The sequence below is a fragment of the Lagopus leucura genome, unplaced genomic scaffold (assembly GCF_019238085.1).
Source record: "Lagopus leucura isolate 7727_CA_CO unplaced genomic scaffold, USGS_WTPT01 Super-Scaffold_100009, whole genome shotgun sequence".
NCBI lineage: Eukaryota > Metazoa > Chordata > Aves > Galliformes > Phasianidae > Lagopus > Lagopus leucura.
In genome coordinates this window covers 6,082,127-6,104,518 of record NW_024962266.1, presented here as the reverse complement: position 1 = coordinate 6,104,518, position 22,392 = coordinate 6,082,127, and the positions used below count along the sequence as shown (strand labels likewise).

Here is a 22,392-nt window from a genome sequence, read left to right as displayed (position 1 = left end):
TCTGAAAGTGATGAGATAATCTTTTAAAGAGAAAGTTATGCTTGGTAGTGGCACTGTCTAAAAATTTTGCCTAGTGGATAAATAGATTGAGTTCTTTTAACAGTAGCTTTACAAAAACTTCATAAGAAAGAAGGAAATGCTAGAACTTTGGTAGTGTAAGAGTAACATAAAGCAAGAAGAGGAGCAAATAAAAAGATGTTATCAGAATAGCAGCAGGAAAAGGTGCTGAAGAGTACTAAAGCAGTAGTAGCTGCACATTTATGCCTTTCTCACTTAATGTGTCTTCTCTGCGAGCAGGCTTAAAGACTTCATCTTCCATAGGCTGGGAGCCTTTGGCTTCCTCACATCCCTCTATGGCTCAGTGCAGTAGGTTTGTCTTCCAGTCACTGCCCTCAAATTAACTTAGTTGGGATTACCATGTCTATCTGCTGAGCCTATGAGGAGTATTCTGATCTTTCTACTGCTAGGATTTGTCAAATATGGAAATGTCATCCACTGCTGTGTAGGATAGTGATGCAAGTTGCAATCTTTTTTTCTTTTCATTCTTCTGAAAAAACTCTTAGCTCTGTATTCTCCTGTTTTCTCCCCTTCTGCACTCCAGGTGTGAACTGCCAGGTAGTGGTTGCACCGTGTTCCCCTGACCCTTGTGAGAACTCGGGAATTTGCCAAGAATCTCCTGATTCTGAAGGCTACACCTGCCAGTGTGCCCCTGGCTGGGAAGGTAATGTGCCTGGGAACGTACAGTACTTCCAATAGTCAGTAGTGTTGGCATCGAGCCTTTTGACCACTGACATGAGGAAAGATTTTACTTCTGCACTCTCTGTTTTTCAGGGGAGAGATGTACCGTGGATATTGATGAATGTCTCTCAAAGCCCTGCAAAAATCACGCTTTGTGTCATAATATTCAAGGCAGTTACCTGTGTGAATGTCGTCCAGGCTTCACTGGAGGAGACTGTGACAGTAACATTGATGACTGCCTGTCTAGTGAGTATTAGAGAATTGTTCTGTTTTCCCTTTTTACATAGAAATAATTCTGCTTTGCTCTTCAACAGGTACTCAAAAGTTCCTTTGTAAGTTCTTACCAAGAAGGGAAAAAAAACACAAACCAACAACCTCAAAACCTCAGCCTTGTAATACTTGCATGTGTAAGGCAGGCAAAATCCATTATGTTTAGCTGCTAAAAATGTATTCTAGCTGATGATAGGAGTTATTTTCAAATTTTTAACTTGAAGTGATCCTTATTTCTGTACTTTAATAAGGAGCACTGTTAAATGAATAATTGTGTTTGCCTGAAATTTTAATTCATAAAGTAACACTGCAGACTTTATCTGTATTTCAAAGGTAAGCTTGTTTGAGGTATGGTGGGAATCTGAGACAACAGCAGTCCTTGAAATGTATTTGTCTGCCATTAATACTCTGGAAAGAGTGGATCCTGTTGCTGTTCCAGTTAAGCCATATCTGGAAGCAAATTAAGCAGCAGGAAGGCACTGTATTCCAGAACAGAGATCAGCTGCAGGAGGATAAGCTGTACAGTGATGACACTTGAAGTGGTTTAAGAGAGCATTTGTTCATTTCATGGCCTTGACAGTGCTGTTTACAAGGGAAACCAAGCACATATTGGGTGCTTGTTCTTTTTGGCATTTTCTGTATCATCATCAGATAAAATGAGTCTCCTGAAAAGTGTTTAAAAGCTTGTCTGATACTATTGTGAAGTGCTTTATCAAACCTTGTTCACCACGTTGTATTTTTTTAACTGGCTGCCTCTTGGAAAAAAAAAATGCAATGGACAAAAAAGAATAATTCTAGCTTTTATTGGAATAGACTAAAAACAAACCAAAATCTTACAGGCTTTAGGTATGCATTTAGAAAGTCATGTTTTGTATTGAAAGAAATTTACGTTTGTGACTGCTGTAGAGAAGGATTCAAACAAGCCCGTGAGTAAAAGTTACCGTGAGAGAGCCCCAAAGCAACACCATTGGAAGAATTTCTAACACATCTGGCTTAGCCTGAGCTTTTCCTTGCCTCTTTCTGAAGAAACAGAGTACAAAAAGTGGCACTGGTGCATTGATCCAAAGCTTTATTTACTGAAGCCAACGAAGATGTGGCTCAGTTTTATATGGGTGTTTTATGTTTTATGTGGATATCTGAAGATGCAAACATTTTAAGTGTTCAGTCTTTCTTGAACAGCTGGAAAATCTCTGAGTTGAGATTGATCCAGTGCTGTCTGTTATGTAGCACACCCATGAGGTTGAAGAGGAATTTCAGATTACTGCTGCAGCTGATTTCATTTAGCATAACAAAAACCTTCCATGGCTTGAGCCAAGTGTCTTTAATCTATGAAGCAAATAAACCCTCCAATAACAAGAACTTATTGAAAAGTTGATACTCTAGTCTCCTTTCTCTGTAGTAAATGTGTGGCACGGAACATTAATTTTGGCTTCAGTCATAAGTGGCTGGCTGCCACAGACACAACATTTTACAGCTGCCAGGGGTCTTGCTTTGAGCATGCTTTTTCTCTGCAGTAGTCAGATGACCTTTAAATGAATGCAGGTGTCAGTCTTACAACAAAAATTTTTATCATGTGAGCATATTCCTCAGTCAGTAAGTGAGCTTTAATTACCTTTCTCATCTGTTTTCTTCATTTACCAGTGAACAGAATGATCTCGTACTTGTGTTGAACTGCAGATCTTCGGCTGAGTTTATTTGCACTTTAAAGTTTGTATTTAGTAGTACTTGAGGATAGTCTTAGATCACAAAAACTGCTCAGTAACCTTTTTATTTTTCTCCCTCTTCCCCATTCCCCTCTCTGCCTTTACATATGCAAGTTCTTGGACTAGGGAAGCCTGACTAGAAAAGAAAACTGGCTTCAGAGGCAGAATCTGACATAGGATTGTTGTTCTTAAAGTGGAAGGAGCAAAGTAGGAAGAAACTACTGAGAGATGGCAAATTGGTGCTTGTGGAAACAAAAGGAATGCAGCAGCAGGGAGTAGCTGAGACCAAAAAAAAAAACAGGCGATGCACAACTAAAAAGGTTTTGGTTGCAATGAAGAAAATGCTAAGAATTGTTGGGGTGAGGAGCAATCAGGGTTGAGTATGAAATTTGGGCTTTTCCACCAGCCTTTCCTCTGTCTGCCTTTGATACTGGGAAGGATGCCAAGTGCTTAATTATGCAGAAGTACTCATACATATACTAATTTCCACATACACATTTGATTTGACTGGATTACTTGCATGCTTAGAATTAATCACACAAGTTCTCCCATGCGTTGAGGAGTGTCCGGACATGTGCTGAGGAGTGTCTGTACAAACAAGGGAGAAGAAAGGGTTAGTGAACTGTTTGTATTTTCTTATTGGTAGGCATTTGGCAAAAGAGCAGAGCTTGAACTTTAAAATGAGAGGCTTTGGGGCTGGTTTTGTTGCTTTTGGTTCGACAAATCCTGGGAGAGAAATGTGTGGGCCCTGAAGTTTTGTCCTGATCCACACCTTGAGAATTCAGTATTAGCAGAGCTTTTTGGTTCTCTTCCATGAAGTGTCTCAGAAAAACTTGTATTTACCTTCTGGACAGTGTCATACATTTTTTTTTCTGAAGATGACTACCATAGGCCTGGGTTTTTACTGTTACCCATTTTAACACTAAGTTAATGTTTCTGTCTTAGATCCCTGCCAAAATGGGGCTTCGTGTGTGGATGGGATAAACTCTTTCTCATGCATCTGCCTACCTGGATTTCATGGAGATAAATGTCAAACAGATACCAATGAATGTCTGAGTGAACCGTGCAGGAACGGAGGCACATGCACCCACTATGTCAACAGCTATACATGCAAGTGTCAGCCTGGATTTGAGGGAACCAACTGTGAGAACAACATCGATGAATGCACAGAGAGGTGAGGAGACTTCACAGTGCTGCTGCTAGAAAGCCTGAGCTGAGTTATTAACTGCAAATAACAGAAGCTAGAAAGCTACGAGGAGGCAACCAGGAGGAGAACTGAATCCACTAATTTTGTACTGGAAATGTTTAATTTTTCTGGAGACCTTTTAATGCTCAAAAACTGGATGTGAGTTAGCAGTGCTGATATTAAAAGCTGAAATGATTTTAAGGAGGAGGTAGGGAACTGAGTTAAAATGCTCAATAGCTCGTCCCTAATGAGTTGGTTTGCTTGGTGATCTTTGAAAAAAACTCTGAGGGTTACATCTGTGTATCCATCTTCTTTCTGCGTGTTTATTTTAAGCTTCATTGGGATTCAGATAAGTAACTTTAGATTCTCAGATGGAAACGGTTCCTAATACAGCTTGAGATAATTAAAAAAAAATCTGTTCTAGTCTAATTACAATAAACAAATAAGGTGCCTAAATGTGAAGCCCTTGCTGTTCTCATGCATTTTGTGTGCACGAAGAAAAGGTCTTTCCTGTCTTTTATAAAATTGAAATTGTGGGGGAGGAAGTAGTTTAACATCTTTTGCTTAAGAAGAGGATTGTGTCACCGATGAGGGTGTGTTTAATTTGCCCAACAGTTGTTTAATCAAGTATGTTGGGTGCTCTAGAGCAGAACGCCTGGTTCTTCCTTGAGATTCATCCTGGTTTTGATTTCCTTATCAGTCAGGACAGAAACCAGTCTTGCAGGTATGAATGAGGGATGCAGCAATTTGGCCTGGTCTGCCGAGCTAAACCAGTCACACCTTCTCAACCAAAATGTACTGAGCGATACTTAAGAGCATGATTATGGTTGGTGAATTTGAATTTGGTTCAAATGATTCTTCCTTGTATTCTATGAGAAAGCTCCTATGAGAAAGAGTGACGCTTTCTTTTGGAGATGGGTGCTTGATTTCAGTGCAGTGTGCCAAATGATTGACGGTTCCTCCAGCTTCTGTTTTGCCATGAACGTTGAAGGCAGTTTTTGCTCCTTTTAAAGTGGTGTGCAGTCCACAAGGCAGAAAGACAGCTCTAATAAATAGGTTGATGTTGACAGCTCTAAGTTAATGACAGTCAGAATTTAGGTACTTAAAACTTGCACTGAAAGTTCAGGGAGATGACTCAGTCACTTCTTTCATGGAAAGTACCTTTCCACAGTGCTCAAGACAGATAACAAGCAGGAATGCATTTTGTGCTCTTTATCAAAACGATCATCTTGAATCTGATCTAGATTTATTTTCAGAGGAGCGGGAGTTTCTTTTTCTTTAGAGGAAAAAATTGTGAGGAGCTAATTTTGCATGAGGCTTCACTTCTGCTAATTTTCCCAGTAACTTCTCTGTAGGACATGTACTCTGGTAGAATTCCTTATGATCAGAAGGTTGTGGGGGGTAATTCCTTTGATCTGAATTCTGCCAGTGCATATGTGAGTAGCTTTACAAATCAAGGACTGAAGGAAAGTTCTCGTGAGAAGAGGAAGGGGTTTAGCAGTACCAGTACTTTCACATTATTTCAATAAGGAGCATGCTCGTGTTTTGCATGTTACGTGAAGCTTTCCTTGAGAAAACATACCTTTGATTCCTTTGAAGTAAAAAAAATAATAAAGAAGAAAAGGCAAATTGTTCTGCTGCTTATAATTTGTAATGCAATCAGAATTTGTAATACAATTTGCATACAACCTGTCAGTTTGAGCAAACAGCACTGTTTGTGGTGACACTGAAGCTGGGAAGATTTCTTTAAGTGAGAAATTAACTCCATTGCTAATGACTCATTGAAACCATGGTTTGTTTTCTTTGCCCATCAAGGTAAAACACAACAAAATGGAACCCCGCTGAATTGCTTTATCTGCTTTATGCTTCTTTAGTGAGAGCTTACTGGAGCACAGATGATTCTGTAATCTGGTTTTCCGTCTCTTTTCAGTTATGTTTTCGTGCCATCTCTGGTTAAGAGCTAATTGCATTTTGTCTCATTTACCTTCTGCTCTCCCTCTCTTGCAGCTCTTGTTTCAATGGAGGGACCTGCGTGGATGGGATCAATTCCTTTACCTGCCAGTGTCCAGTGGGCTTTACGGGGCCCTTCTGCCTCATGGAAATCAATGAGTGTGATTCACATCCTTGCTTGAACAAAGGGTCTTGTGTGGACAGCCTAGGCACATACCGATGCATATGTCCTTTGGGTTACACGGGGAAGAACTGCCAGGTGGGTGGTGATTTCTTGTCTGTTCTGCACAGCCAACTGTTACTTGAACTGAAAAGCAGCAGGAGTTCCTGCTTAGATGTGAGGTGCCAAACATGGCAAGTGCTATTTCTCCTATTTTGATAAGCCTGTTAGCCCAGGGAAAACTTAGTCCAGTCTCTTTCTAAAACAGAGCAGATGCCTCTGTTCAAAACTCTGGAAATCTGGAAGTGTCTGCTTGTAAGAAGGAAAAAAATGCTTATTTATTTCTGAGGATGGGTGTCAATGCAGTTTTCTAGATAAGTTTTCTTAAATGAGAACAGCTGTTAGCTTTGAAAATGCTGCATTTCATCCGAACATAAAACTGTCCTGATTCAAAATAAAACACTGTGTTTATATAGAGGGGAAAAAAGGCTACTACTTGAGTGGAAGAATTTCAGTGTCATTAGCAGCACATTAATTTCACTGCTCTCTTTTGCACAGAGGGGTGTAGTTCTTCCAGGTTGATCGTATATATATTTCCACCAACAAAAATAGCCAGAAAGTTTCAGAGCAGTAACTGAAGTGATCGTCCTGTTCACAACTTCCATACAAAGCTCTGGTACTACTTGCATACTTAGTTTCAGGTGATTCCATTTTTCATAGTGAGCATAGAAGCCACAGACTCATGCTGTAAATGACTGACTAGTACCTGTTAAGGACTCATGTGAATTTGACTGCTTGCCAGATACACAAAGAAAAACTGCAAGAGATGAGTTACAGATTAAATGGGAAAATGGTATCTTGACAGCGTTCCAGTTTCTTTTTTAGAATTAATACATCTCATTTCAGCCATGATACTCACTTCTAAGTATAGAAATACTTGGATCTAAGCTGCACCACTTGGCGTATCACAGTGGAAGCAGTGCTTATTTCATTTTTCATGTTAGAGCTATTTATTTTCCTATGCTTATCAGAATAGCAAGTATTGAGTCTGTGTCTTGCTTTGGAAGAGCAAACACTATGTTGGCTTTCTTTGCAACAAGTCTGAGTGCTGCCCCTTGAAAACAAAACAGCAGTGTGTGTATGAAATTACTGGAAAGCATGAGAATGCTGTGAGGATTTTGAAACTTTCTTTGGTGCTGATGTGTCTTTGTGACAGGGCAGCTGTTAGAGGAAGCATTTTAGTGGCGGTGGGGGAGGTGCGTTTCCAGAAGTACATTGCTAGACATTAAATTGTCAAGTCTGCTTCTAATGGAGGAAGTGAATGGAAAGTAATGAAGTGATATAAAAAAGCAGCCCCTCAGCTACCCTAATTATGCATTCTGGGCACACCATGTAAACCTCACTGGCAGAATTAGTATTGAGAGGGATCGTAAAGTACTGTGAAGTTCAGCAGTTCCTCTTCTGTTAGGTTTGCTTTGTTTTTACTTGAGGAAAGGATTAATGTTCCTGTCCCCAAATTAAATGTGGGTTCCCAGAAGGCCTGTTTGCTTCATGCTCAGAGAAGCTTGATCATCTCATATTACTCATTTTGCACAAGAAATCTGAGCTTTCTAAACTGAAGACTGCTACTGAAAGCTGTGTTGGAGAGAGTTATAGATCACAGCGATGCTGTCGCTCTTATCTTAGTGGAAAATTGGCCTGACCTAATTAGCAAAGCTAAATACGGAGAACAAGTTATGGAATTTGCATGTAAAATAGTCAGCTACTCATTAGAAATACAGAAGCAAGAAGCTCAGTGTTTTTTCACACTGAGATGCATGTGGTAAAACTTAATTCCAAGTTTCTTTTTGGTTGCCTGTGAAAGCACAGATTTTTCTCCTTTACTTTTTGTGGGGAGGCGGTTTGCATCTGAAAAGCAGAACTTTCTGCAATTGAAATGGCATTTTGCAGCCAAAATTCAATACTACTCACTTTATAAACCTCATCCGTCCCCCAAGTCGGTTTGAAATCAATCAAATGGCTGTATTACTTTGAAGGTTGAGTGCTCAGAAAGGAAATGATGGTTAGTGGCTGGTTTATATTAGGTCAGATGGTTATTTTGAGTCCTTTCCACTTCCATATGGCGATTTACTAAAAATGTCAGTCTCTGTTTGGATACTGCTTGTTTTTATTAAAGGAATCAAGAAAAATGGTATGTTTTTGCCCTCTTGGCCCATTCTCAGTCTATAAAACAGTTCTGTGGTTTCAGTTGAATCTCAGAAGATGGAAAAATTTGGGGAGATTGTACTAGAGCAATTGAGATCAAAAGCAGGTATGTTATCTAATGACATAAAGGAAAAACAAAGATCAACGTGTGCAACGCGTCTATTCTCAAAAAAGCAGTGAAGATGGAAAGGGAGTTTGTGAAAAGAAAGGACAGTTGTTACTGTTGGTGGCTGGAAGCTTTCCTACTAACTGGAGAAGGAAGCCTACTTTGAGATATAAAAAAAAAACCCTGAGTTTTCTCAAACCCAGCCAGCCAGATAACCCTGTGTGGCAACTGCAAGGATCACCTCTGTGATGAAACGATGCTGCCATCTGGGGTTTGCTTCCCTGCACATCTACACCTTTCTAGACATGCAAGCTCTTGGGATTGTCAGTGAAGAAGCTACGTTAGACTTCACGAGTACTGTGCCTTTCTTTCCAAAGCTCCTTGGAGCCAGAGCCTTTTTTTCTTTGCCTCTTGAACTTATACTCTGGATCAGTGTTTCCTACTGATCTTACCATGTATCGTATTGTGTTTTTTCTTTGTCCTCTCTAGACACCTATGGATCTGTGCAGTAAGTCTCCCTGTAAGAACAAAGGCACATGTTTCCAAAGTGGAGCCCAGACTCGATGTGACTGTCCTTCTGGCTGGACTGGCGCTTACTGCGACGTGCCCAATGTCTCCTGTCAAGTGGCAGCTTCACAAAGGGGTAAATAAGCATTCTTAGCATCCTCTCTGCTTCAATTGAAAACATTTCCCATCGTTAATCGATGCTTCCTCTCCCCATACACCTGTGGACACAGCAAACATTGAGAATTCCAAGGAGCTTCACCTCTCAGAGGTGGATCACAGTCACTTCTGTGCTAGAAAATTCTGCAAGGTTGTGTTAAGATTCAGGGTTTTCTGGGTTCTTCCTGACATAAGTTAGTTTATGTCATAAATAGTAGGGAAGAAAAATTGGGGGGGAGGGGGAAAATGACAAGTCTGTTTCAGTAATACGTGTCCTGCTTTTTTGGAAAATACATTGGCTGTTCCTATTTTTTTCTGCCAAATATCAGGCAGGCCGGGTTTAAGACATGCTGTCCTTGTGCACAAAAGGCATCTTGCAATTTCTGATGCTTCCAAGTATTTTCTCAGCAGATACTGGCTATTAAGTACCCCATTCGCTATAGCTAAGACCATACCCCCTGTTACGCCTCGGTGATAATTTCATACTTCAGTTGCTGCATATGTAAAAGATTTGGATTTTTAAGTGAATTTCTTCCTGAAAGGTGACTTCCTGGACATGTGACTCATGCACAGTGTCATGCAGCTTTCAGCTGAGGGAAATCCAAATGAGCAGATTTGTTGTCAAACGTTATCAAGCTGCAACATTTTTGCAGACATTCTAGGTACATTGAGCCTTTGTACTGTAACATTAACACTTCAGAGATGCATGTTTGCCTGCCAGTGGTGAAATAAGGCAGCTGTGCAAATAATTTGTGCCAGTGTTGATGCTGATGATTGATCCAAATGGGACAGAGCAGTGACTCCATTCAGAAGCCAGCCGTGGTTCTTGACTCACTGTAATTTAAAGAGTCACTCTTCAGTTTTTCACTTTCACGTTTTCAGTGCACTGCTTCTAGCCGTGTTCATTCCTGGCTGATCTACCAATGCTGATGGAAAATGTGTTTCACGTGTTTTCTCACTTGATTTAACTTTTGCTTCAGGAATCACAGTGGACCAGTTGTGCCAGCACTCCGGTCATTGCCTCAATGTGGGAAACACGCACCGCTGTCAGTGCCGTGTGGGTTACACTGGCAGCTACTGCGAGGAGCAGCTGGATGAGTGTGACTCCAGCCCATGTCAGAATGGTGCTACCTGCAGGGATCATCTGGGTGGATACCAGTGCGAGGTAATGCTGAGTGCTTTAGTAGGAAGTGTCCTGAATATTTAGGGCATTGTAATGCAAAGGCATCAAAAGAAGCCTGAAACACATGCAAGTGGTAGAAGAGATTCACAGAGTGGATAAAAGCCACCTAACACCTTTAAATATATTTTTTAATTCAGTTGTGGCAGAGGCAGTGCTCCAGAAAGACTTCAAAATTGAAGTGGAAGTACATTTGTAAGGAGGTGTGGTTGATAAGAACTCAGTCTCCAAGAAGTTCTAATCTTGCTTTTTCTGAGATGTGGTTTGTATTAAAATATATGTAGAATTCCTTAAAGGAATGTTGTAGTCTCCAATTCTGGGTGGGCAAAATATCCGTTGCCTTTCAGAGTGGGGGATGCCTTCCTCTACCTTCTAACTCCTACAGCTGATACAGAGAGCAATGGAGACCATCATCTCACAGTCTATCAAGCTTCTTAAGCTTTGGAGAATGGTAGAGCACCTTGGAAGCACAGACCCACCCAGAAGGAAAACCTGAGTGTTATATAAACCTGAAGTCAAAACTTCCAAATCAGTCTCCATGGCAAGAAGTTTGAGGATTTTACTTGCCATATTTTACAGAAAGAGTCACTCAGATTCAGACATGCATCAGGCAGTTGTGTGATGAAGCTGTGCACTGAGCTGTCTGTCTGTGTAGCCCTTGAAGTCACTTGCAGTTGTATGGCAACAAAGGAAATCATAATCTGTCCCTTTGAGGGTTTGCTGAGTCAGTCAGCCTTTCTCAGGTGCCTGCTAATGTAACTGTTAGGAGAAGATTATTCATACTTCTTTTTGTCCTGTAGTGTGTGCCTGGGTACCAGGGTGTCAACTGTGAATATGAAGTGGATGAGTGCCAGTTTCAGCCCTGCCAGAATGGAGGAACATGCATAGACCTTGTCAACCATTTCAAGTGCTCCTGTCCACCAGGCACTCGGGGTATGAAACTCAGTAATTAAGTGAATGTTACAAGAATAAATTTTCCTTTCTGACTTGTTTCCTAATGCAGAGTCTAAAGGGAATCTGTTATTTTCTTTGAAGAATGTTCCCAAAGTGCACTGAATCCCTTGAGAACACATATTTTCCCTTTAAAAATAAATATGTAAATTTGTTAGGCTATGGGATCTCTGTCTTTCTGAGCTGTTTTTTTGTTTTGGTTTGGTTTTGGTTTTTTATTTCCTTTCTTTTAATGGAATAGGTCATGACAGTGTTCTCTGGGAATAGATGACCCCTCTTTGGCACTGGCGATGGACTAGATTGCTATTAAGATGTCTCCCAAGTTTATCTGTTTTGTTCCATAAAATCCAAGGTTTTTTCTTAGCTAAGAAACTATGAAATATACAGAAAGCTTGCTTAGTTCTTGCATTGTTTCCAACACCCTTGTTTAAATTTTGGCCCTACGTTGTGCTCTATCCTGGAACCATTTGTGAAAAAGAAGTTTGATGCCTGTAGGTTGGTTTAAACTATTTCAGCAAGTTGGAACTCTTTTAATAGCAGCTCCTAAAAATAAATTTTAAAACAATCCAGCTACACAGTGTTGATTTTTAGCAAGTAGGATTCCACAGCTTGTTCAACATAATGTTTCTTGAAAGATCTCCTTACGTTTCCTAGTTATATGTGGCCTGGTGGTGTTGCTTTCTGCCTTCGGAAATATTGCAGAGAGCACATCTTTACTCACCAGCAAATGTTTTCTAACTTGATTGTTTTTCTTTAAACTGATTTCAGAAACAAGGTTTAAAGATTTTATGTTCTTCTGAACTTTTTCTTCGCATTCACTGAGTTTAATGTGGCTGTCACGTTAAACACATCTCCCCAGTCTGCCTAAATACTTACTTTATTCCAAGTCATCGTGTTTGACAGTTCCTTGTGTTTTTGTGATTGCTTTTGTGATTTGGACCTCCATTTTGGAGGAAAGAAAGAACCAAGTTTGTTTGTTGCATCTCTACATCAACATACATATTTATGTACTAATTCCTGTGTTGTCAGAATTTGTGATGTACAAAGGTACCCCTCATCTTTGCAAGATTCTTCATGGTTCAGAGTGGGCTTTTAATTCCTCAGTCTTTATTCATTGAGATGAATTACTTTTTGGATGTGATTTATTTTTGTTTCCTAAATGAAAGGAATTAGAATTTGCTGGTATCACTACTTAATGGTATCAAGACGTAGTTTTTCTCCCTAGTCTGGTTTGAAATAGATGCTTTACTGATGCGTGTATAAATTTGTTCCTTGTGTAGGTGAATCATTGCACGTGCTGAGGATGAATCAACAATATTAATAGGCAGAACTCTTTGTTCAGCTTATCCTCTATTCCCTTATCCATTACACTGCATGACTAAAGTAGAACTAGAACCAGACCTTTTGACAGGGAACCCAATACAGAGAGGGAGAAGCTGGCATCCCTAGCAGCATTGGTAGTTCACTGTAGGCCCTCAGAAGTCAAACTGCAGGAATGGCATACTGGCCAGGGGTCTCTGTTTTATCACAGTTGCTTTTCAGTTGGCTTGTTGTGGCTTGTTCTGACGGTGTTGCTGAATTTCAGGGTTCCAGCCAAGTTAAATGAGTGGTTGGAAGCTTCCAGCCTTGCTAGGGACGGCACAGGGCTCTCTATGTTCAGTTACAGGGCTAAATGGAGTGTTTCTTTCATTTTTGTTTTGATTTTATGTTTTTAATTATGTCCCTAAATTAAGTCAAGCATGAAAGCTGCTAAATACCAGTATGACATACCATTGAGAGCAGACTGGATCTAAACCACATGCTTCTAAGTCAGCGCTGAGGCTCACTGTCTGCAGCGGGCATGGGTTGCATTAAACTGAGATCTTTACCTGTTTGTATCGAGGACTCTGTTCCATGTAGTCAAAACTTGAACGTCATAGGAAACAAGGCCTTGACACCCTATTCTCAAATTGCCATTTCTGCTGTTTTGACAGGTCGCCTGTGTGAGGAGAACGTGGATGACTGTGTTTCAGAGTCAGGAGGACCCCGCTGCTTTAATGGAGGACAGTGCATTGACCAGATTGGGGGTTATAGCTGTCTTTGTCTCCCAGGCTTTGCAGGCGAGCGGTGCGAGGGGGATATCAATGAATGCCTCTCTAATCCTTGTAACCCTCGTGGAAGTCTGGATTGCATTCAGCTGATAAATGATTACACATGTGTCTGTCGTAGTGCTTTTACTGGTGAGTATTCATGAACATGCTTCCAATTTCAGAGTGGTATCTTGAAAAATGGTGTTAGTCACTTCCCTCTACAATATTTGATTGTTCCTCTGTGCTGTCTCAGTTCTGAAAACTCTTTTTTTTTAAGGGGAAAAAAATCTAAGATGTTGGACTTCCAGAAGTGTCTCAGACAAAAGAATCTCCTGAGACTCTTGACTGCCAATTTTTTTTTTCCAGATACTTTTCTCCACTTCATATTTTCACATTTCTGTTATTTAAATTGTAATTGTCTGTGTGTCAGCTTCACTTTTGCAAAGCAGCATATGAATTTTCTCTGTAAGTCAGTGTTATAATATCCATAATTAGCTTTTGGCCTCCTTTTGTAACCCTCCCTCCCTCAATTCCTTATGTTGGAGATGTGGTCTGGATGGGATACTCTATGCATGACAATCTGTACATTCCTAGCTTATTTATGTGATCCTTTCACAATCCAAATTTGAGTCACAGCTTTGCAAAAAAAAAAAATCACGCCACACAATCTTGTATCTAGCTCTGTCTAGTCCTCTTCTTTGTCACTATTACTGCTGTTCTGCTTTCTGCCTCCTGCTGGGCGTAAGTTAAAGCTAATAGTCTCCAGATGTGTCTTAACTTTCAGCTTTCCAGACTGCATGTCAGTTTAATTCTCATGTATGCAGTTTTCCTCCATTAAAACCTTTCACTTTCCCTGCTTACCAGTGACCCTCTCTGCATGCTTTACCAATAGTTCTTACTTTTTTTCTTAAAAGTTAAAGAATTTGAGATTTTTCCACTAAAGAAACAACAAGAGTGTGCACTTAAAGAGCTCATGTGATGGTTTTTGGATGCACTGCCTAGACTGCCAGAAGTAGTTCCTAAAAGGACACTGTTGCAGGACGTTAGCTTAACAGACAGACTTAAATACAACCCCTTCTTCATAAATTGTGCCTCACATTGCTTCCGGCTCTCGTGGAAGGGTTGTTGGAACTTGCAGCATGGGGAGTGCAGACCTGCACTTCCTTAGGGGGCAGAGGCAGAGCTGCTGTGTCTCAGACATGAAATCTGTCTGGAAATGTTAGGCACAGAGGGGGAGCATGTCTCTTCCTCTAGCTGTTAGTCTTCTGCGCATTCCACATTGACCCTTCTGCCTAGGAGGAGATGGAGGTGGCTTTGCTGTGGTTTCTGACTAATAGGATGCCAGGTCTCTGTGGGCCATCCTGCCCTGTCTGCTTCTGTCTGTGAACAGTCAGTTTTGGCTGCACATGTGGGGAGACTTCTATTAATATTTTCCTGGGAGGTCTAAGTCATGTTCAGGTCATCCTTGTCTTTTCTCAGTGCTGAAGCCTGAGTTTTCCTCTGGATGCTGCTGTAAACTCCAGTCCATGCAGCCAGGGCCTCTCCATCCAGCTGATGAGCAAAGGGAGGCTCTGCCTGCTCACCCTGTTCACTGGTACTGCATCTGTTCCTAAGACATAGTTTTCTCCCAGCAAATCAGATGCAATATGTAAAATGACCTAATAGGTGTTCAGGATTCCTTGCTGTGGCCAGTTTGGTACCTGTGTTACTTCCAGCAGTGATTGGTGCTGAAGGCATTCTGTGCAGTCATTTGTCCTTGCAAGATGCTGGGAGTTGTTCACTCAGCGAATGATTTCCCTTTGGATTCATTAAGCATTTCCCTAGAAGTAAAGAGATCTCAGGGAATTCTCAACATATTCAGCCTCTGTGCTTGGATGATTTAAGGGTGACAGCAGCAAACTGTCTTTGCACTGTGTCACGCGTTCTTAAGAAGGCAGATGAGATGGGCTGGCTCCAGATAACCCTTTGGATTTCGGGGGTTGTGCTTTCTCCAGCTGCTACTTAAGGAGCATATGTTATCTGAAGAGACGTGCTTTACGTTTTCCAAGAGGGAAGCTTCGTTGGAGTGTTTGACTTCTTGGCTGTTAATGCATATTTTGCTTGGTGATGGTTTTAAGATGTGCACACGTGCATTTCTCTGATCATTTCTGTGTGTGTCTGCATCACAGGTCGTCACTGTGAGAGTGTCATAGATGTGTGTCCCAGGAAGCCCTGTCAGAATGGAGGTACCTGTGCTGTTGCCAGCAATATGCCAGATGGGTTCATCTGCCAGTGTCCTCCGGTAAGTGCTGTGTCCTGAAACAGAATCACCTGCCTCAACTGTGGAGTCCTATGGCTACAGTCACATGAGCTTCACTAGGCCAGTGTTGGTTGAAGTTGTTCTCTTTAGTACTAGAAATTGTGTCCTCAGACAGACTGTACACACGTCCTTTGGTTTGTCTACTGGAATCCAAAGGTACCATAAGAAAATGACTGTTGAGAATGAGATTGCGTGCGACGCTTTGCCTCCACCCCTGAGAACGCTGAAGAATAAGTACTGAGCCTGACCATTTTCCTGTTTTCCCCCTAGGGTTATTCCGGGGCAAAATGTGAGTTCAGCAGCCACAGTACTTGCGGGCAAGTAAAATGCAAGAAGGGTGAGCAGTGCATCCAGACATCTTCTGGTCCGCGATGCTATTGCCCAAGGCTGGCTGTGGGAGAGGAATGCCAGACCAACGCAGGCTGTGCCAGTGCCCCCTGCCAGAATGGTGGGAGCTGCCACCCTCGTTCTCAGCCTCCTTACTATTATTGTCAGTGCCCTGATCACACCCAAGGCAGCCAGTGTGAACAGCTGATACATCCCAGCCAAGAGCCTCTGGGGTGTTTGGATTCCCAGTGTGCAGAAAAAGCGAGAGATGGCTATTGTGATGAGGACTGTAACACTCACGCCTGCCAGTGGGATGGAGGTGACTGTTCCCTGACAATGGAGGATCCTTGGGCCAACTGCTCCTCTTCGTTTCGCTGCTGGATGCTTTTCAATGGACAGTGTGACGAGTTCTGCAACACACCTGAGTGCTTGTTTGACAACTTTGAATGTCAGCAGAATGGCAGAATGTGCAAGTAAGGCTTGATCCTGAGGATGGTTTCTTTGTGTCACTAATGTATCTTCTGCTGGTGCTTTCAACAGCGTGTGCACTTCACGCCTGCTGCCTCAGCCTCCTCCTGCTTGATGAATGTGTTGTGCTTTCTGTGGAAATGTAAATAGCAGGTATTTCATCTTGTGCAGGATTTTACTAGTTTTGCTTCCTGTCCTGAACCCTGCTCATACCTGCAATGTCTGTATTTTTGCCCTAGCTGTTTGCTGCCTCTGAATGTGTTTTCCTGCTCGTTTGTCACGCTGCTTCTTTCTCTTAAGTTAATCACAATAAATGCTTCAGTAGGTGATGTTCCCTTGAGGAAGCAGGAGCTGATGTAGCTTTTTTGTGATAAACAGAATAAGCTGTTTTCTTCCGCTGGCATCAGAATGGAGCCATCTCTTTCTGGGATGTTCTGTTTTATACTTCCTCCCTGCCACCCATATGCTGGAGTTACATCTTTTCTCTGTATCCCGAGCACAACTGCTATTTTACCTCAACCACTGATGACTACAAATAGATGTAAAGCGTAAGCTCTAGACTGTTGGTGTATTATACAGAATGTGGATGCCCTGTATGCTGCCTGTAACCCTCTTGCTGTTCTAGGTATGACAAGTACTGTGCTGATCACTATGCAGACGGCCGCTGTGACCAGGGCTGTAATAGCGAGGAGTGTGGCTGGGACGGTCTTGACTGCGCTGGTGACAAAGCTGAGAAGCTGGCAGAGGGGACCCTAATAATTGTGGTCTTGATGCGCCCTGATGAGCTGCTGCGTGACGTTCGCAGCTTCTTGCGTACGTTGGGAACTCTCCTTCACACCAATCTGAGAATTAAGCTGGACTCCCAGGGAAATCCCATGGTATTCCCATACTATGGAGAGAAATCGGCAGCACGGAGTCGGCGATCCCTTGTGGTTGTTCGCAAGCACAGAGAACTGGAGCAAGAGGTCATTGGGTGAGTGGAAGCCTTCGTGTTCTTTTGGCCTTGTTACGCTGGTAGCTCTTGCTTGTTGGTGTCCTGGGGCATTCTAGACCATGTGGGGCTGCTGACCAATGTAAAGTTGTTGCAGCTGCCAAATTCAGTGCTTAGAGTGGAAAGGTTAACTTAAAAGACCACAGATTAATCCAGTGCTTTGACAAGAAGAGTCTCTTTTCCTAACTTCTCTTACTGTGTTTCTGCAGCACGAGGGTGTTCCTGGAGATTGACAACCGTCAGTGTGCAGAGGATTCAGAACAGTGCTTTCACAACACAGAAGCTGCTGCAGCCCTCTTAGCAGCTCAGGCAATCAAGGGCATGTTGCCTTATCCTTTTGTGTCTGTCCAAAGTAAGTAATTGCAGGGGAATAATGGCTTGTGCAAGAAACTCGAGCTTGCAGAATGTGTGCTCGGATTATTGATCATCATCATAACATATCTCACTGTTAAGGCCTCAGTTACAGAAGGCTGTGTGTGCAATATGCTTATTCCTCTCTAAGGGAGGCATCTTCTCCTTAGTAAAGCAGAGCACGTAAAATTAAATTTGAGATCGTTGCCTCAACTTGTAAAATCTCACTGTGCTTCAATTGGAACTTTCAGGTGAACCCTTGTTACCACCAAAGACCCAGTTGCTCTACCTACTTGCTGTGGCAGCTTTGATCATCCTCTTGATCCTTCTCTTGGGTGTGATGATGGCAAAACGTAAGCGCAAACATGGTTCACTGTGGCTCCCAGAGGGCTTTATTCTGCGCAGGGATCCCAGTAATCACAAGCGCAGGGAGCCAGTTGGAGAAGATGCAGTTGGACTCAAGTAAGTTTGTATTTAGGCTACTGACCTACTGCTTTGAAGAACACCGTGTATAAATCTTTCATTAAAGGCAGTTAGCATAGGGGAAGCGACCTTTAAGCTAAGACTTCTTAGGCTCTTTCTCTGAATTGAGTACAGCCTTTTTGGACAGAAAAACTTTAAATAACTGTAACCTAATCTGGTTAAGTTTGGTTTTCAGATGCGGTGTAGTTTAGTGGTTAGGTATGGTAGTTGCATTATTTTCTCCTATACTAGGTGTTACGTTTTTAAGTTGATAGGTGTCAACTAATTTCTAACATATGTAGCTCAATTTATTAAATACATGACTCAGGAATAATGGAAAGTTTCAGAAGAAGAATCATGTTTATTAAGTTTAGACTTTCCATTGAGTTAACCAAGCTTACAGTTGTAAATGCATAGCTCACTGTGTAGCTCACACAGTTCTGGGAGAAGATTTATGCTCAATCTGATTTATGCTCTCTGTGTGGCCTGGGAAGTCAGCACGTCCAGCCAAGCCTGACTGTGTGACACTTGAGATTGTTTGCTAGTCATGGGAGCGTCAGGGCTCAGTCCTCCAATGTCATGGTTGATAATTTGCAGTTGGAAATTACAGAACCTCAGTGCTGGATTTGTTTAGGTGAACACCTCTAATCCATATGGTGCCTGTTGTGCAGCAGCTGGTTCATGCTTGTTTCACCTGAGACCGTAGTTGTTCCATTCTAATTTTGTGGCCCTCCATTTGCAAGCTGCCACATTTGCAAACATCCCATTTATTTGTTGTCTCTCAGTTTAGTATGGGTAGTAGTAGTAGTAAGACCTGGCCAGCCCACAAAATGATGTATTCTTGTTTCTTAGAAATCTATCAGTCCAGATACCAGAGGGTAACATGGCAGATTCTGGACCAACTGAACACTGGGCAGGTGATGGTGGACCTCAGCCAAAGAGAGTAAAGGTAAGTTGCTCCAATACTTAAATATTGCCTGCTTATCCCTCAGACCATTTTTGGCTAGTGAGGAAAACAGTAATATCCAGGTTAATTCAGAGGTGTGTAACGTACAGCTAATCGTATCTGAGGGGCAAAACCTCAGGTGAACGCAGTCACCACAGGCATGTAGAGAAACCAGGTAACTTCTATACCAGTGTCTCCTCGTTCAAGCCCTGCTGCACCAAATGTGAGAGTGGGTTAATGGTTATGTAATGTCTTGCAGTAGAGACCCGACAACATAAAGTTGGACTGTGAAAGTTAGAAATACCAAGCTGGTGTAAAGGGACACATTTATTAGCTTAAAAAAAGAAAATCATAGAACAGCTTGGGATGGAAGAAACCTATGAAGATTGCCTGGTCCACCCCTCTGCCATCAGCAGACATCTTTCACTAGATCTAGAGAACTTTAGACATTAACAGCTTGATAAGCACTTTGAAACAATTGCTTGTTTCCTGCTCTCAGACTGAGGACCAGGCCTTGCTCCCTGAAGCTGACGAGCAGATAGATCAGCGCCAGTGGACACAGCAGCACTTGGAAGCAGCAGATGTCTGTGGAAGCACATCACTAGCCCTTACACCACCTCAAGCAGATCAAGAAGTAGATGTTCTGGATGTCAATGTCAGAGGACCAGGTCAGTACTCTTGAGCATCTCGGGTGTTCTGCAGGTCAGCCACCAGCCCTCTCTTGTTTCCAATGGCTGAGACTGCTAACGTGGGCTATACAGAGACATCAGTAGAACTCTTATGGTACTCGAGAAAAGCTCACGTATGTTCCAGAAAAGAAAGCTGGGGAGGTTTGTGGATTGTGGTCTGCAGCATATGGAATATTGTGTAAAGAGGAGAAAAGAGAGTTCATGTAAGCAGCAGTGGGAGCTGAATGAAGTTGTCTATGATCCCCTTTACAACAGTGCTTGCCTAAAAGTTGTCAGAATGCGTGAATTTTGGAATCCGTAGTTCTGCTGGAAGTAACCCCCTACTTCTCTAGCTGGATCACTGCAGGGTCTTACAGCAGACTTTGCTGAAGATGAGCTTAGCAGGGTTTATACCTGAGTTGTTTGTTTTCTGGTGTGGATGCAAGGGTGGCCTTTTCCTGAATAAGATGACTTCTGGCAGAGCAGTGTGCCCTGGTGAGCAGTGTGTGAGTAATCTGTGCTGGAACAGAGAGCAGCAATGCACGCTTCACGATGAGTTCTTTTTAATTCATTGATTCATATCTTCAACTGGGTTGAAGGGTTCAATGAGTTGTTGATAGCATACGACAACTCCAAGCTTAGAAAGCAACTTCTCCTTAGAACTCCTGCATACGTGTACTTTTTCTCAGTGTCAGAAGTCTAGGTGCAGTAAGAACATTCAGCTGCTGCTTATGATTGTGGCACTAAGCCGTATAAGGAACTGGGTGGCTCATCTATAATCAATTCCTGTGTTTCTGAGGGGAGTTTACCAAGAATATTATCCTGATTAGAAGGAGCTGCAAACATAGTTCTTATTCATTTGCTGAGAGTTTGTTCTCATAATTTTGCTACAGTTAATTTTTATTGCATTTTGTGGGAGTGTTTCCATGCAATTTATCAATTCTCATTCCCTTTCTATTGACCCATTAGCACTCATAAATGTAAAACACGGGGAAAAAGAGATTCCTTGTGTGAGGAGTGTGAGAACGTGAGCCATCTGTTTCTGCCAAGTCTAGGCTTTTTTTTTCCCCCCATAAAGAAGCTTTTAGCTGTGTGGCTGGGATAAAAACTTTCCAAGTGCAGGAGATAGTGCTGTTAAGTCTTCAGCTTATTTTCACATCCACTCCAAGTTTTGTCCAGCAAAAGCAGTGGAATAATATGGCCTGTGAGTTGTTTTCCTGTCATACATATGCTGTGGGAGATGAAGCAAGCTGCTGTAAGCCATGCCCCTCTGCAGTACAAGATGCTGAGTTGCTTACTATGGAAGAAACAGTTTAAAAAGTTAAAGAAGTGCTGGAGTAGTAAGGAATGGTAGGATTCCTCAGTAAATGTGAATGTTCATCTGCCTGGCCACCAGAAACAGGCAATTCTGAGATGCAGCCACCTCTGTCTCAAGCAGAAGTCTCCCAGAGGTTGGAGCTCCTGTTCTCATTAATTCCTCACTAATGCCCCTGATTGCAAAGGATATTGAGCCTGACCAGCTCAAATGCAGGTGTTTGGGCTGTAGCCATCTGAAGGTAGGTGAGCTGGATCCTGGCCACAGGTCCAGGTGCAGGTAATAAGAGCAGTAGAGAGAGGGAGAGGCAAGTCAAAACGCCTTGGATCCCTGCCTGTGAATCCAGGTCTCTTGAGGGTGGGGGATCTGAGAGGTCCCATCTCCAACAGACTTTACCAGTGGGTTCTATACATCCCTGCTTTCAGTGTATTGTTTTAGTACAGAGTCCTGCATATCTGGTGAAATTCTGTGCTTCACCATCTCTCTAAGTTTTAGGTTTACTCAGGGCCTGTCTTCTTGAAAGGAAGCAAACCAGAGGATTTTTCTTTTTTTTTTGTTTCAGTAAAATACTGCTTTCACCTTTGTCTCCGCATGCTGTTCTTTCTGTGTCCCCCAGAGTGGTAGGACATTCTTTTCAGTGGAGTTATTGTCAGTGTATAACCAGGGTAATGCAATTATTGGCATAAGTAGTACCACCATCTATAATTAAAACCTATTAACAGTTCCTGTTATATGGCCCTCTTATTCAGTAGCTAAAACTTCAGTGGTTCAGACTGGAATTTTCCATGCTGTGTGTCTGCCTCCAGCTGGATCCTTTTGAATTCTTTTCCAACTATTTGACAGAACAAGCTTGAAGGAGGAAAAAAGACATTGTGACCATGGCTATTTCTTAATACACAACAAGTACTTAATTGTGACAATTGAACTGGATATGCTTTTTGCTAGCCTCATAAAACTACTCGTGTGTGGCCAATTTACCAGGCCCTGAAAAGAGCTTCACGTACCTGAGAGACTCTTTGAAGGGTGGCAGCTATTTATTTTTTCTTTGAAGGATTTAGTGCACTTTGTAGCTCTGTCCTCATATAGATGTTAAGTGTGATCCATCCAGGACAAACACAGTGATTGCATGAGACCTTTCCTGCAAGTGATTTTCTTAGGATTGTGGTGCTAGAGAAAAGGAAGGCTCCTTTCTGTGCTTCATCTCTTTGCTCTTTGTATCAGGGCAGTAGAAAGAAGACCACATCCTGACCTGCATACTGAGAAGTATTCATGTGGGACAAGGAAGCAGAGCCAGCAGTGGGAGGGAGGGAGGAGCACAAAGAGAGGTATAGCCTTGGGCAGCAAGCAAGAGGGGCTGCAGACACGAATGGGTCTTGGATCCAAA

At 42.2% G+C, this 22,392-nt stretch overlaps 1 protein-coding gene across 1 annotated transcript in view; it reads left to right on the top strand.

Annotated features, from left to right (window-relative positions):
* Positions 1 to 22,392, top strand: part of NOTCH2 (notch receptor 2) — an 80,320-nt gene that overhangs the window by 51,483 nt on the left and 6,445 nt on the right. The window contains exons 15-29 of the mRNA XM_042873388.1: positions 602 to 721; positions 832 to 984; positions 3,657 to 3,885; positions 5,905 to 6,106; positions 8,808 to 8,961; positions 9,962 to 10,146; positions 10,962 to 11,094; positions 13,086 to 13,331; positions 15,350 to 15,462; positions 15,751 to 16,280; positions 16,901 to 17,248; positions 17,476 to 17,618; positions 17,869 to 18,079; positions 18,932 to 19,028; positions 19,525 to 19,693. Of these exons, the coding sequence (XP_042729322.1) occupies positions 602 to 721; positions 832 to 984; positions 3,657 to 3,885; positions 5,905 to 6,106; positions 8,808 to 8,961; positions 9,962 to 10,146; positions 10,962 to 11,094; positions 13,086 to 13,331; positions 15,350 to 15,462; positions 15,751 to 16,280; positions 16,901 to 17,248; positions 17,476 to 17,618; positions 17,869 to 18,079; positions 18,932 to 19,028; positions 19,525 to 19,693 (3,033 nt within the window). The remainder of the gene's footprint in view (positions 1 to 601; positions 722 to 831; positions 985 to 3,656; positions 3,886 to 5,904; positions 6,107 to 8,807; positions 8,962 to 9,961; positions 10,147 to 10,961; positions 11,095 to 13,085; positions 13,332 to 15,349; positions 15,463 to 15,750; positions 16,281 to 16,900; positions 17,249 to 17,475; positions 17,619 to 17,868; positions 18,080 to 18,931; positions 19,029 to 19,524; positions 19,694 to 22,392) is intronic.